Source organism: Pteropus medius, unplaced genomic scaffold (assembly GCF_902729225.1).
Source record: "Pteropus medius unplaced genomic scaffold, Ma_sr-lr_union100, whole genome shotgun sequence".
Taxonomy (NCBI): domain Eukaryota; kingdom Metazoa; phylum Chordata; class Mammalia; order Chiroptera; family Pteropodidae; genus Pteropus; species Pteropus medius.
In genome coordinates this window covers 3765416-3780044 of record NW_024349225.1, presented here as the reverse complement: position 1 = coordinate 3780044, position 14629 = coordinate 3765416, and the positions used below count along the sequence as shown (strand labels likewise).

General features: G+C 34.8%; 1 protein-coding gene across 1 annotated transcript in view; it reads right to left on the bottom strand.

The window, feature by feature from the left end:
- The window catches only part of TPR (translocated promoter region, nuclear basket protein), a 57106-nt gene that overhangs the window by 9701 nt on the left and 32776 nt on the right, over positions 1-14629 (bottom strand). Inside the window, exons 37-44 of the mRNA XM_039881231.1 lie at positions 14210-14418; positions 12862-13134; positions 12050-12195; positions 11332-11415; positions 9183-9380; positions 8206-8337; positions 7905-7995; positions 545-729 (exon numbers count right to left, since the gene is read on the bottom strand). Coding sequence (XP_039737165.1) covers positions 545-729; positions 7905-7995; positions 8206-8337; positions 9183-9380; positions 11332-11415; positions 12050-12195; positions 12862-13134; positions 14210-14418 — 1318 coding nt within the window. The remainder of the gene's footprint in view (positions 1-544; positions 730-7904; positions 7996-8205; positions 8338-9182; positions 9381-11331; positions 11416-12049; positions 12196-12861; positions 13135-14209; positions 14419-14629) is intronic.

Genomic DNA, 14629 nt, shown 5'->3' with positions numbered 1-14629 from the left:
CTGTAGTGACAGTGAACAGACTTTATTTTTTTTTAATTCCTCTCTTTAATTCCCTCTCCCCCTTCCACTCCTGACCTATGGATGTTGCCGATTCCCCTTAAGAACTGGATCTCTGAAGGCGGGGGAGGTGTCTCCTTCCACAAGCTCACAGCGTGCACCCGAGGCTTGGCGCACCCGGGGTATGGTCCGTGGCTCCACCTGAGGCACGAACCCCGGACTTTCTGCATATAAAGCAGACGTGCTAACCTCTGTACCATGGAGCCTCCCCTGAACAGACTTTTATTTGCTATATCTATAATCATATAAAAGTATAGACAGCTTTTAGTCAACCTTGCCTTTCCAAAGTTCACTCCATTAATGAAGTGAATTAAGAAAAAGAAATGAGAGATTCATTCGGTTCAGTTCAAAAAATGTTATAACATGCCAACACATTAAAGAGTTTATTTAATTTCTCCAAAAAAAAGGAGTATATCTATCAGAAAAGAGGAAAAAAACCAAGATTTTTTTAAAGTTCATTTTTCAAAATGACCAAAACTTTGAATACCTGAACTGGTGGTCCCAACTCTTGAGGTGGGGCATGAATGGTCAGTCTTGGGGGAAGTGGGTGTGGTGGACGTCTAGGTGACTGAGGTGCTCGAGGAGTCTGTCTTTCAGATGCTGATGATGGCTGCTGTTCTCTAGAAATCTCCTGGGAAAAAGAGGACTCTGCGGTACCTATATTTCCTTCACCTATAGAAAATGAGATTATTTTGAACTATTAAAGTTACCACAAAATAACTGGGACAATCCCTACAAGTAAAAATCCTGCCACCTTGCTAATATTTTCAGAAGTAGTGACAATTATCAGTTGCGTGACCTTAGGCAGATCCCTTAATCTCTTTGAGTCTATTTCTTTAGTTGGTTAATGGAAGAAATGTAATCTACAAGAAATGTTTTTTCAAATAATAGGTTTTACAAATAAAGATTTCAAATAATAGACATAAAGCACTTAGCCTAACACATAATAAAATAAACATGTAATAAATTTTGGCTCATATTATTCAAATGGGCAAATTACCAAAGGTCAGACCACTATGGTATCACTATTATACTCAAACGTGAGGAAAGAGATTGGGGAAAAGCCTTCTATGACACTTTTATATTTTGGTTTTCCTAAATTTTTAATTTCAATGGTCCTTCAGATTATCTTGGTCTTCTATATACATGGTAGAAATAACAGAAGCTGTTTCCCACTATGAGAAGTTGAATAGGACATCACAAAATTTAGTAGTTTAACAGTATGAGCTCTAGAATCAGATTTTAGCTCTAACATTTAAGAGCTATCTGACCTTGAAATCACTTTGCTTACTTCTGTTCCTCAGATTATTCATTGGTACTTAAACCTGATAACCTTCTTGTGAGAATTAAACGACTCAATTCAAATATACATGCTTGGAAAAGCATTTTTATAATTATTGGCAATGTAGCAAAGCTATATACACTAACTTAATTTTATCCAGAGTAGTAGGCCTATTTTTGCTTGATTGTAAAAAAGACAAGTATTTAGTGATGATGTTACATGCTTTGTATCTGGGAAAAAGAGCTATGAAAATTTGTCCTCAAAAGACTTAACTTTTAGTGATAATACCTAAAGATGCTACTGCAGAATCAGCTCAAAATGGCCCTATCCTGTTTTGTTTAATAAGATACCGAGTTGCTTTTCAGAGACGACAGACCCAAAACCACAAATCATGCAACCAACGCATACCCAGAGAACTCTGACCTCCAGTTGCACCCAAAACCAGTCTCACCCCCAGTTCTCTGCAACAGAACCAAAAAAACCAGGACATAACCAGAACTTGAACACCAGAACTCTTCCAGAAGCCAAGGGTCCATTGTCTAGGAAGATCCAGTGTTGACACCCCTTTAGCACGAATGGTCAAGTTCCAAAGTCCTCCAACTAAAACTTGCCCCACCAGCACTTCCGCACGCTTCCTTAAAATCCTTTAATTCAGTCCAGTGAGCAAAATGGATTTGAGGCACCATTATGAGGTCTACCATCTTCTCAGTTGGCACCTTCTTGACCGACAAACCTTTCCTTACTCAAAACTCTGATGTTTTTTAGTTTATACCTTTTGAAGCATCATGCATGCACACGAACTTTGGTTTTGTTAACGACTTGGCAAGCCAGCCAGAAGCTGGTGCTTACGGCAGGCCAAGCCTGCCTGGGGTTCTTCTCTATGAGTCCTGGGCACCTGCCAGGGTCATTTTGCCTTGGGGGCTCGCAAGGGACTTTCTCTGGCAGGCAATGGACACCACAGGCACATGGCTCATCTGGAATAAGGAGACGTCTTTGGATTTCAGTCTACTGCTGGTCTTGTTTCAGGGTAAACTGTACCATCTCTAGGGTAAATTGCTCCAGTGTGTGCAGCTGGAGACCATTCCTCGCTATGTGGCCTTTCTTTCCTTTGGGACAAAGCCTTCTACATTTCGAATTCAGCTGGGGGCCTCTGTCTGAGAGTAGAATCAGGATTATTAGACCCCACCCATTTGTTTTTTTGTTTTCAGTGGACCATGTTAAGTGTGTTTGTCATGTCTATACCTCTGTGTCTCTGCGAGCTGATGGGCTCGATTTGGAAGTAAAGTAACACAGGCATGTACAACCAGAAACTCCCTTCCTTTCCATTTCGGCTTCTCTCTTGGAACAGGGCAATTTGTTTTGCATTGGTTTGGGGTATCCTATTAGAGAAGAGAATAATTATAGGACTTTTACTCCATTTGTGAACCAGCTCATTTACATTCATTTCTTGGGTGACTTGAATTTAAAATTTGTAGCTTATCTAGTTTATCTGAAGTTTGGTTAGGAGAGTACTCAATTTATTTCTTTGTGTGCTGTGTATTGATCTTGCTTTGTGTATACTTTATTTATTGGCTTGGAAATAAAAAGTAAAATGGCACCTGAGGCTTCTTCTTCCCCAGCTCCAATCTTTGTCTCTAGACATGTGGTAGCTGCCATCTTGTGTTCAGACTCTATCCCAGTATCCCAGCGCCGTTTTCCTCTGAGAAAATCTGCCACCTTAAATTCAGGCATTCTGAATGCACTTGTTATACCTTCTGAGCTTTCCAACTTTATTGTGCACGCTTGCTTTCCATTTTCTGTTGTTTGTGTTTGTTGACAAGCCCACCTTAAGGGGCACCCTTAAAGGAAGACCTCAGACCTCTAGAGACCATGGAATGTATTCTGATTACAAATTTTAAAACAGCTTTAAAGGAATTCTTACAGATGTAAAGCTTTGGTATATGAGCAAAACCCTAATTTAGTCCATTTGCCAGAAACATAATTTGGATCTAGTTTTACTTCTGAGTTTTGCATTGCATCTGGGACGCAAAAGCTATCATTTTAAAATGAAAGCTGTAAGACCTGTTTATGTTTACCTGTGTGTTTATGTACATCTATGTGTAGATATAGTATAGTATAGTTCTAAATATAGTATAATTCCACCACTGAATGGTATTGCTAACTTGTAATATTAAACTGGCTAAACAAAGAAGCGCTTTATATGAGAATTCTCAAAAATATAACAGAGTTGTATGATCTTTAATATTTGATATGAAAGCTGGTTTTAAGTTTGATTTGGTTTGGTTAAATAGGCATTTCTTTAGAATCATCAGCATTAAGTAATACCTTTATTCGACCTGGGTTTATTAGTCAAATAAGTTCGTGTTATGCCTACTGCAAAGTTTGTCAGCAAGAAAAATAACTTGGTATGACAAAATTTTTATAAGTAATCTAAACTTAATTGTTAGGAGCAAATAAAATAAATGTAAGCAGAATACAAAGTTTATTTTAGGTTAACTGGCAATAACTGTACTTAAAATAACTTTGTAAATCTCTTTGATAACTTGGAACTTTAAAGTTTGTTAGCTAAATTAAATGATGGATATTCATTGATTAGCTAAGTCATTATCTGAGAAAATTTTGTGTTCCAGCTTACTAAGATTAAAATAAATTTAATGAAATATCAAAAGTAAGTTGACACAAAATTAGAGTTAGGATTTCTCTTTCTTCTAAAAAGGATATAGGTTTATTGATAGCATGTGAAAGTTTTCTGCCTAGAAAGCAAAGATTCTGTGTTTTATCAAAATAATTTTGTTTTACATTGTCTTAATCAGGTACTTAATTATTTAAGAAAATGAAATCTCCTAAACAGTAAGAGATAAGTTTCGCTAACAATTGTGTAAACATCTACATTTTTCTTTAAATGGATAACTAAGTATAACTTTGCAATGTCTTATGATCCTAGTCAAATATCCAAACCTTTGATATATTCTGCAAACTTCCCAAAAATTTAAATTATGAGTCTTGACCTGGGAATAACTGAGGTATTCCTGAAGGGACCCTGGAATCTCAAAAGATTTGTTTTCTCTCTCTAAAAAAGAGAAATATTAAGTAATTAGGCTTATACTGGTGTGTTGAAATTACATGGGGAGCACTATCCAATAAAAAATAACATTGAGCCTTCTTTATGTTGTATTCATATGTTATGAATGTTCCAGAAATATATGTGAAATCGCTGGAAATCTGAGATATCCTGATGTAAGATGTCTGCCATCAAAATTGAGGGACACACTAAAATGATGAAATCTGAGTATCCAATTGTGGTACCTGTGGATGAAATCCATTGTTTTTGCAAAAATGACCCCTTCATTGCCAGACTTTTGCCATCCTGATGTTCTTGTAAAATGGCAACAGTCTGTTGCTGAATCAGAGAAATTAAGATGGGCAAACAATGACTAAATTAAATGGACAGTGGAGGCTGTGGGAAACCCAAGATGGCTGCTTGGTTAACCTGACTCCCTGACATTTTTTTGGTTTTTACATTCCTTTATCCACCATGGTACATTTAAACTGGACTTCATTCAACTGCCACTTAGTTTGAGTTATCAGTACGTTCTTGTTTTTGCCTTTATGTTTTCTGGATGAGCTGAAGATTTCCCTTGCCACAGGACTCTTGTTCTCGCAATGGCAAAGAAAGTGGTAGAAAATGTGTTTCCCACTTGGGTTATATCTTCCACAATCTCTAGTGACTGGGGCACCCACTTCACTGAGCAAATCATACGAACCTTGACGAACAACCTCGCCATCATTGGGCAAGTTCTAGAGAGCTAATGGAAAAACTGGATTCAAGCAGAACAAGTTTAATTACATGAGACTGAAGAAACTGGTGAAATGGTTACACTTTTTATAACTTTTTGTTTGTTGATGACTTTTTAATCGTTTGTTTTCCAAATAAAAGCAAACATGTTTACCTATGAGTTAGCAATCTGGTAGATTATACCTCTGTAAGTAGAACTGAAACATTTATTTTTCTCTCCCCAAATGATCTCTCCAGAATCTAGAAACTTTTAATGAGTATTTGTATTTTCATGGCAATGTAATTATTTGCATAAGTTAAAACAGAATCTGTTCTCTTTATAACAGAATTGGAAACTAATTTTATTACCGAGGCTTTGGAATGCCATGTTTGAGAGAGACATGCACACACTCAGATACGACCAGATAGCTTTGAGGAGTTAAGATTGATTTTGGAGGCCAAAAAATCCCCTTTGGAAAACAACCTGGTACCTTGTTTACATGGTTCACAGTAGTCTTTCCAGGTGAGGAACGAAGGTTGCTTCCTGGGAGTTGCAAAGAAAGAAACTCAGGATATGCTAGGGACCTCAAACAGAAAGGAATTTACCCAATTTACCCTATAGGTATTGCAGGAGAAGTCTGATGGCTTGTATGTGGCTTGGCTTCTTAGCCTTGAAAGACTATTTAAAGTTCAACATGAAGATTTCTTAGGAAAATTCCAGCAAAGCAGATTTAAAAATGCCTATATGGTTAATTACTAATCTTGTTGGATTTATTTATACAATCAGTCCAAGTTTACTGAAACCAGACTTATTTTGCAGGTGAATTAGTTTTAATTTGTCTACCTTCGATAAAAATGGAGGTGATTTTGGAGAGAAAATTTTGTTTCAATAGGAACTATAATATACCTTTGTGGAAATTAGATTCTAGTGCTGTCTATTGTCTCAGAGTTTTGTTTTGTTTTCCGCTTGAAAACTAGACTGAATACTGAATTCTTCTAGTGACTTGGAATTGTTGAGAACTAAAACTACCCTTCCTTTTCCTGACCTTGCCACTCATCATGGTTTGGGTCCTGGGAGATATAATAACAAAAGTTACTCTTTATCTTTTATCTCATATTCGGGTACAGGTATCCAGGCCTGCTGCTACCTCTATTGTTGCTGTGGTCTCTGCTTGTAAATTGAACACCCAGAATGCTCCATCAAAAATTCAGGTACCATTGCAGAAAAGGTAGACTAAGAGCCACATAAGAGGGGCACAATGGCCAGCTAATCCTTGCTCTTAATTGAACCTGGACCCAACTGCCCTATTTCCCTCATGAACAACAAAATGGGAGGATTTTTAATTGTAGAACTCAAAATGGTCTTATCCTGTTTAATGAGATATTGAATTGCTTTTTAGAGGCAACAGATCAAAACCACAAGCCATGCAGACAATGCATGCGCAGAGAACTCTGACCTCCAGCTACACCGAGAACCAAAGCTGAGCCACCCCACCCCCACGGAACCAAATGACCAGGACAGAACACCGGAACTTGAACACCAGAACACTTTCAGAAGTCAAGGGTCCATTGTCTAGGAAGATCTGGTATTGACGCCCCTTTACATAAATGGCCAAGTTCCAAGGTCTCTCAATTAAAACTTGCCCCACCAGCACTGCTGCCCATGTTTCTCCTAGCCCCTTAAAAACTCAACCTAGTCCAGTGGGCAAGATGGATCTGAGGCACCATTACATCTACCATCTTCTCAGCAGGCACCTTCTCAATCAATAAAACCTTTCCTCACTCCAAATGCTGACCTTTTGAGTTTTTGCCTTTCAAAGAGTTGCACACATGCTCTTTAGCTTTGGTAACAATGAGGCAAAAAATTTCCCTCTATATCCCAACTAAAGATGTTTCTTAAATCTACAAAATGTTACATAAAATGTAAATCGTTACCCAAAATATCATTAATCTCTCCTTACCTTATCTCCCTTAAAAAGCAATACTGTTCTTCATTATGTGGTTTTATAGTCATTATTTTCTCTTAAAAAATTTAAAAGTTGAAAAGACTGCCTGTCCTTACTTTCTTAATTCCAATGAGCATATAAACCTCGTACTTTAAAACAGACAGGCCTATATGGAAACTCATATACCCTATTTTTTCATTAGTCTAAGTATATATGTTTTTACTGTATTACTATTAACAACTTTAGCTTAGTATCATCTATAAAACCAGAATATTACACCAAATGATCACTAATTCTTTAAAACACATTTTAAAACAGTTGTAAAATATAATTATTTTCTATGAATTTCATTATCCTTTGCTGCCTACATTTCCTCCAGGACTCATCCTTTCAAAGATTTAATAAAAAGCATGCTATATATTGGTCAAAAAGTCTTTTATTCATTGGATAAGCAGACAACATTGCAAAGCTTCAATACCCACAAATCTTGAAACCCGTAGCTGGATTAGACTGACCTCTTCTGGTTGGGAAGTCCCTGATTTAACTTTCCCACTTAATATGAACAGCAGCAACACATGACATTTATAATCCTTTATGGATTTCAACATGTTTAATCTTACAGTAGAGTCCAATGAGGTAGAAAAGACAGTGTAATGACTGCGCTTTACAGATATAAATATAGTAGACTTCATGAGAGAATAGTATGACAAAGCTAGAACAAGGGCCAATCTTTTGCTTGCTAATTTACTATCAAGTTTTACTACCTATGTGATAATTAAATGCAATCCTAGTTTAGAAAAATATCTCCAGACTTGTTCAATGAAAAAGAGACTAAAAATCTCACCACTGTTTTGAGAATCAGCAGCTCTCTGATTACTTTCACCTCCACCCATACTTTCTTCTGTTTCTGTCCCTGGATCTGTCCCATCACCACCCTAAAAACAAAATATAAATACTAAGTGCAAATAAGTCAAATATAATTATCTTAAAAAATAATCAAACTAAACCACAGTAAAAACAAACCCAAAGGTATAAAAACGTTGGAATATTCTAAGAATATAGGCCTTTCTATACCCTTGGAGAACATTAAGTTTTCCAAGTAAGCTTGTAAAAAAAACCAGATGGCCAAAATTCTAGACAGTTACCTCAGCATCATCAGCTTCATATCCATCATTGCCATCTGCACTACCGGTGCCTTCATTGCTATCATCGCCCTCATCTCCCATCCCTGTGTCATCTTCATCATCATCATCATCTTCCTCATCTTCTTCATAATCCTAGTAAAAAAATCCCCAAGTAGAAATAAAGATCCAGGATATGGCATACATGTTCTGCACATCTTGATACCATGCTTAGAAATTTATGTGGCACACCATTGACCAGGATATAAGAGTTGTCCTGAAAGTTGTTATGGGATTAGTTCAGTGGCAGCAAATATCAGAACTTTAAAGTTTATTAGAATTAGTACAATAATAACTGATTCTGAAATCTAATTGTTTGCATGAGATCAGTTCAAAGATTAAACCTCCTAGGTGTCCACAAATTGTCAAGTGGTCCACTTTAACTCTAAATTTAAAATGTGATGTTGAAGAATGATGAAATTACACTATGAGCTTTTAAAAGGCACTGTCTGATTAACAAAAGAATCAAAAATGAAAAGTTGTCAATACAGGATTAACTCCCAAAATAAGACACAGTTTCACTTAAAAGATGCTTCAATTTTTATGATACCTCAATTTCTTTTGAAAACAACTATGGGGCTCCATGAGGAAAAAAATCTTAGTTTTGTCTATTACTTCCTGAAACCATAGAGTTTATAATTAAATCCACAGCAACTTAACTGATAAGATTTAAGATTAATTTTAATTAATCTAACAAATTTAACAATTCCTAAAGGGCCGGCAATCATTTAAAAAACAAACTAGGTCTTTCTATCACCTGTTCCAGTCGATTTCAGTATAAAATAATAATTTAGGAGATAATCAGGATAAAAAAAAAGCAAAATAATTTATTCAAACTGACAGGAAATCAGAATTTATTGGTCGATGCATTAGTAGTTCCAAGGATTTCAGCATTTCATCTAGCAGTTTAAAAACAATTGATGATCTCAAACCAAATTTACCTCATGTTCTCCATCATTTTCATCATCATCTTCTTCTTCGTCATCACTGTCAATTACGATGACATCATCTCCTTTGCCCTGACCATCTTGAGATGAAGTTGTTTGCTGATCTGATTGAAGGGCTCCAAGGTCTATTTGCAATGGTTGAGAGTTTTCTTGAGTGTCTTCCATTGGAGTATAATCTTCCTGGGTGACTCCCTTTATAAATTAAAAAGAAAAAAAATTATAAAAAGGCAAATATACCTAAATCTATCAGTAACATGCTGCAGATCTAACTAAGTAAAGACAAGAATACTCACAAATTACTAGCATTTTATTTTTTAAAATTGTTTTCAAAAGGAGAATTAAAAAAAAATAAACTAAAGAAGATAAATCTTGGGGTTTCTTTAGTCTTCCAATAGAACTATTGTTATAAATCTCATCGGGTAATAAATACTGCAATAAAAATGAAAGAGAAGTATATACATATATATGTGTAAAAACTACCACTGTGATACTGCAGATCAATATTGCCCAATAGAATTACATGAACCATAATATGACTCACACATGTAATTTAAAATTTTCTAGTAGGTAGAGACAAGACACAGGTAAAATCAATTTTAATAATATACTTAAGAGACCCAAAACATTATTTCAACATATAATCAATGTAAAGATTATTAACCAGATAGTCAACATTTTAAAATTTGTAGTAAGTCTTCAAAATCCAGTATGTATTTTACACTTATAGCATATTTCAAATACTCAACAGCCGATGTGGTTAGTTGACAGTGGAGTTACAGACCAAAGACAGAAAAAAAAAAATATCCATGGGCTTCTAACATATTATTTTAAAAAAAAGTCTTTCTCTCCAAACCAGAAATAGCCTGGAAAATATACTAAACTATTACTGTTGTCTTTTTACAAAGCCACCTCTACCCACAAAAAAAATGACTATCCTAAGCTTTCAAACTACGTTAAGATATCAGACATAAAAATAATTCTTTGCTTAATCTATCTCCTCACAATTCCATTTGTTAGCTACTCGAATAAACTGTAACTTTAAATTTACTCTTGATATTATTAAAAAATTAAATGTCTACCTTTTAGTTAATCGGTAATATCTTTTTTTTTTTGAAAGGTGTTGTATTTTTATTCCATCTTTAAATATCAATAGAGTTTATATTACAGTGGTACCCAGAAACTTAATCATTCTAAATATATTCATATTTGTGTAGCTTGCAGGTGATGCATGGATAGCCTTGTAGAAATCTACTTTAGTTAAGCAGTTAATACAGATGAGGAACCACTAAAATGAGAGCAATTATTCACTGAAATGCCCAAGTGGTATACAGACATAAAAAAAGCAGATGGTTAGAAAATAACATCAACCAATTCTTATACTAAAATTAAGGGATGATCATTAATAAATTTAATTTTTATATTATATATACTAGATGTCTTAACCATTAAAGATAACATTTTGCATTAAAATACAATCTTTCGTAATTCAGTGAAGAAAAAAAGTGATTTGTCTTTTTTGCATACCTATTAAACAGCCAATGGACCTTAAAGCAAATTACTTTTTAAATTTTTTAAAATTATTTTTTAAAAAATTTATTAAAATATACCTAATACACATTATTATATTAGTTTCAGGTGTACACCATAGTTATTTGATATTTATTTATCTAAAGAGGTGATCACCATGACAAGTCCAGCAGCCAGCGGACACGGTACACTATCACATTATTGACAATATAAGTGCATATAGCGTATAAATGCAATTCCTTTCACAGAGTATTTTAATTCAGTAAGGAAAGCGATAGAGGGAAAGCAACAGACCACCAAATTGGGCACTGCAGATTCACTCAACACTCAGCAAGCACTCGTCCTTCCAAATAATTAAGACTGGATAATCTTTACTCATGACAACTGTTAGCATGGAAAACCTGCGCTAAGAAGCAAAAAATTTCTTTACTATAAAGTTTAGAAGGCATTATACTAATTAGGAGTAAAACAAAGCAGAAAATTGCACAGTTAATTCTAATAACAGTTCATTAAATATAAAAACAGCCAATTAAAAAAGTCCAAATGATTAAATTTGTCAAAGCTAATTTCATTCATTAAAAGAAACAATTTGTTACTTTAAATATGTTTTACTTACTTCTCCAATGGAATCTTGAGAATCTTGGTTGTATACCTGAGTCTCTACCTCTCCATCGGTACTTTCTTCTGCCATAACTTCTTCCTGAATTATGACATACAGTGTGTTTAATATTTCAGTTCACTAGATAAAGCATTCAGCTAGCTCTCCCAATAAAATAAAACTCAAATCTGTAATTTTAGGGAGCTGTACATCAGAAATGTTCATTTATATTTACAAAACATAATCACATTCTTTAGTATATACAAAATAAGGCTACTTAGCAGTAATCAAATATAAGCTAATGAAATTAATTTAGTAGTCTCAATGTTTGCTAGTAAAACAATCCATTACAATTTATCCTCAATGAAAGAAAATAAAGGAATATAATTTTGGATAATCTGAGAAAAAGATGGCAGGTAACAGTTTAAAATGTCCATGAAAATATATAATTCCTTATTTTTTGAATTAAATAAAAACAACTAGAAGGGAATTTGATTTGTTTTGTAACTGTTTTTAAGTTGAAATGGGAACTAATTTAATTAAAGATATGCAAAGGTTATAAAACACTGTCAGCAACAGTACCTGTGTTGTCAGTGGAAACTTTGTAGTAAGTTAACAAGAGAGAATTTTCTGGATTTTGGCCCCAAAGGTTCATTCACCTAATAATACTGTAACTGAAAAAAAAATCTTAGCTCTATTGATAGAAGTAAAAATAAACAGAAGAACCTCTACACACCTCAGTTCCTACAGGTGTAACGCTTTTCAATTTCTTTGGAAGAGGCATTTCCACAGTATCATCAGAGACCTGGTCTGACGCTTCTATGGTGCTATCCTCTTCCTCTTCACGTGTACGCTTTGGCAAAGAACTTGGGGTAGCTGAAACTTTGAAATTACATAATTTAAATCTTGAATTACAGCGCTATGATAAACTCAATTTAGACAAAGTTATTTTTAAAAACAATTTAGTCATTTTACTAAAGAAAGACACAATAAACACTTACTTGGACAGATTGACCCAATTTATTCCATTTGCTGATCTATGTGCAAAGAGCAAATTACACTCTGAACGATCCAACGACCTAACCTTTGTAAGCCGATCAGCCTTTACAGCAATTCACCTGACTCACTGCCACTGTGCTGATACATAATTGCTATTCACAAAGTATACAGAGGGCCTTCTGTATTTTTTAAAACCCAGGCCTTCCTGGATAAAAAAAAATTTACTTCTGTGTTTAGATTTGGAAATCCTTATTTGGTCTTTTCTTAGATATCTTTTCATTTTTAGGACCTGTATTAAGTCACACATAGATTTTACGAGTTGTATCACCTTTAAAATCAGTCAAAAAAAACTGGAGAAGAAAAAATTAAATGACAAAAACAAGTGATCTGAAATAGAATTCAGTAGTAAACATAAAATTAAATATTAGGAATACATTTATCCATTTTAATGCCTGGCAGAAAACAAGTATGTACAAAGAATACTTGAGATCTGTTCTATATCCAAGAAACTATAAATGCACAGGTCTACTCAAACTTCATTAATCTTACCGGTGCCAAATACTGCTGTGGAAGTAGAAGGCCGCTCAACTGGTGAACTCTGAACCACCTCTACTATATTTGGAGACAACTCTTGATTTGCAGGCTCAATCTGAGGATGACTCTGTTGAGTGGGTTGCACAAAAGCCGTGGCCTGTGTCTGTTGCTGAACAGTTAAAATGGGTTGAGGGATAGAAGGCTGGACGTTAGGACTAGTAGAGCGAACTGATCCACTGGTGCTTCCAAAAACTGGAACATGTTCCACAGGCCCTTCTGATTGCATAGCTGAAAAGTAATTATAATGTGAAATATATTGTCTTCCATGTTTACCGAAGCTTGGGTCATTCTTCTTATTCTGTGTTATAGGTAACATTTTGCCTATTTGTGGACATATCTCTTACCACTCACTAGATAAAAACAAAGAGTAAAGATAACAGGTGCATTTTTGTACTGCCATGTGACTGATATGGTAGCGTGCAATAAATTGCTGGCTGAATTAGATAAATACCTGAAATTGTTTTTTACATCAATTATTCTACTTAAATTACGACCAAATAAAATCAATGAATTAAGAAGCTCAGAGTCAAATTACAAGTTTTTATTAAGCATCATTTTGTTTGACATAAAATAATGATTAAGTTTAATTGGTAATATATCAGAAAATTACTGTATTGAATGTAGCTGAAGTAAAATATTCTGTACTTTTCACAGCATATACACACATTATATATTTCTAAATGCTTAAATGATTTACTGAATTCCAACGTTTATTAAGACAAGAGGCCAAGGAAATTGATTTAGTAAAGTTTTACTAAACACCTATCTTGGGCTTGGGTAAAGGAATTAAATAATGAAGATTCTTACCCTTTAGGAACTCAATCTATTAGAGTAAAAAAAGGCATGTATTCAACTGAAATGTAACTGCTATAGTAAGAAAATGTCATGAGGACAAAGTGGAGAAAGCAATTAAAGTGTCAAGACAGTTTCAGTGAAAAAGCAGTGTCTGGGTTCAACCAGTGACAATATGGTTTTCTGAAGTGGGTTTCACATCATCTTTCTTTGCCATTAGAAGTGAAAATTTTGATCCAGAAAAAATATGCCTTATATTTATAGTGGTGTATTTTCCCCTTTCTTTAGCTTAAAAATAAAACAAAGCAGAAAAGAAGGAAGGGAGGGAATGTGCTGCATTAACAAATATCTTGGGTGGTAATGCACTTGAAAACATTAACTGCCCATTTTTATTATCATGTCTGACTTTAGCTTCAGTGGAAGCCTCACTTATTCTTAAAGTTACCATCATCTTCTTATGATAAATCTCAATAAGCAGTCTATCTAATTAGATCAGTGTTATTTTACTTACCTTCCTGTGATTCCACTTGTGTAGTGGGCATCACAGTAGCTGTTGGGGTAGTAGTAGGATTTGTAACAGTGGCAGGTGTAACCATTGGGCGGATACTAGCCCTGGGGGTTGACTTATTCCCAGCCATAGCTGCAGCTGTCACTTTACTTGGAGTAGATACAACAGGAGTTGGCTTGATATTAGCTGTTGGTGGGTCTGAGGTGCTGGCACTTACGGAGGGGAAAAATGCAAAAATAAATGAAATTACTATAACTATTCCTTATAAAGTACAAATGCTCTAACAAAAGCGAAACGTATGTATTTCCTGTAGTGAGTGTTCCATAAGTATGACCTTAATATGCATTCACACCTTATTAATTCTGTTTTTCCTAACACTGGTTTGGGTAGACTTTTGACAGTTTTAAAAATCAGCAGCCTATC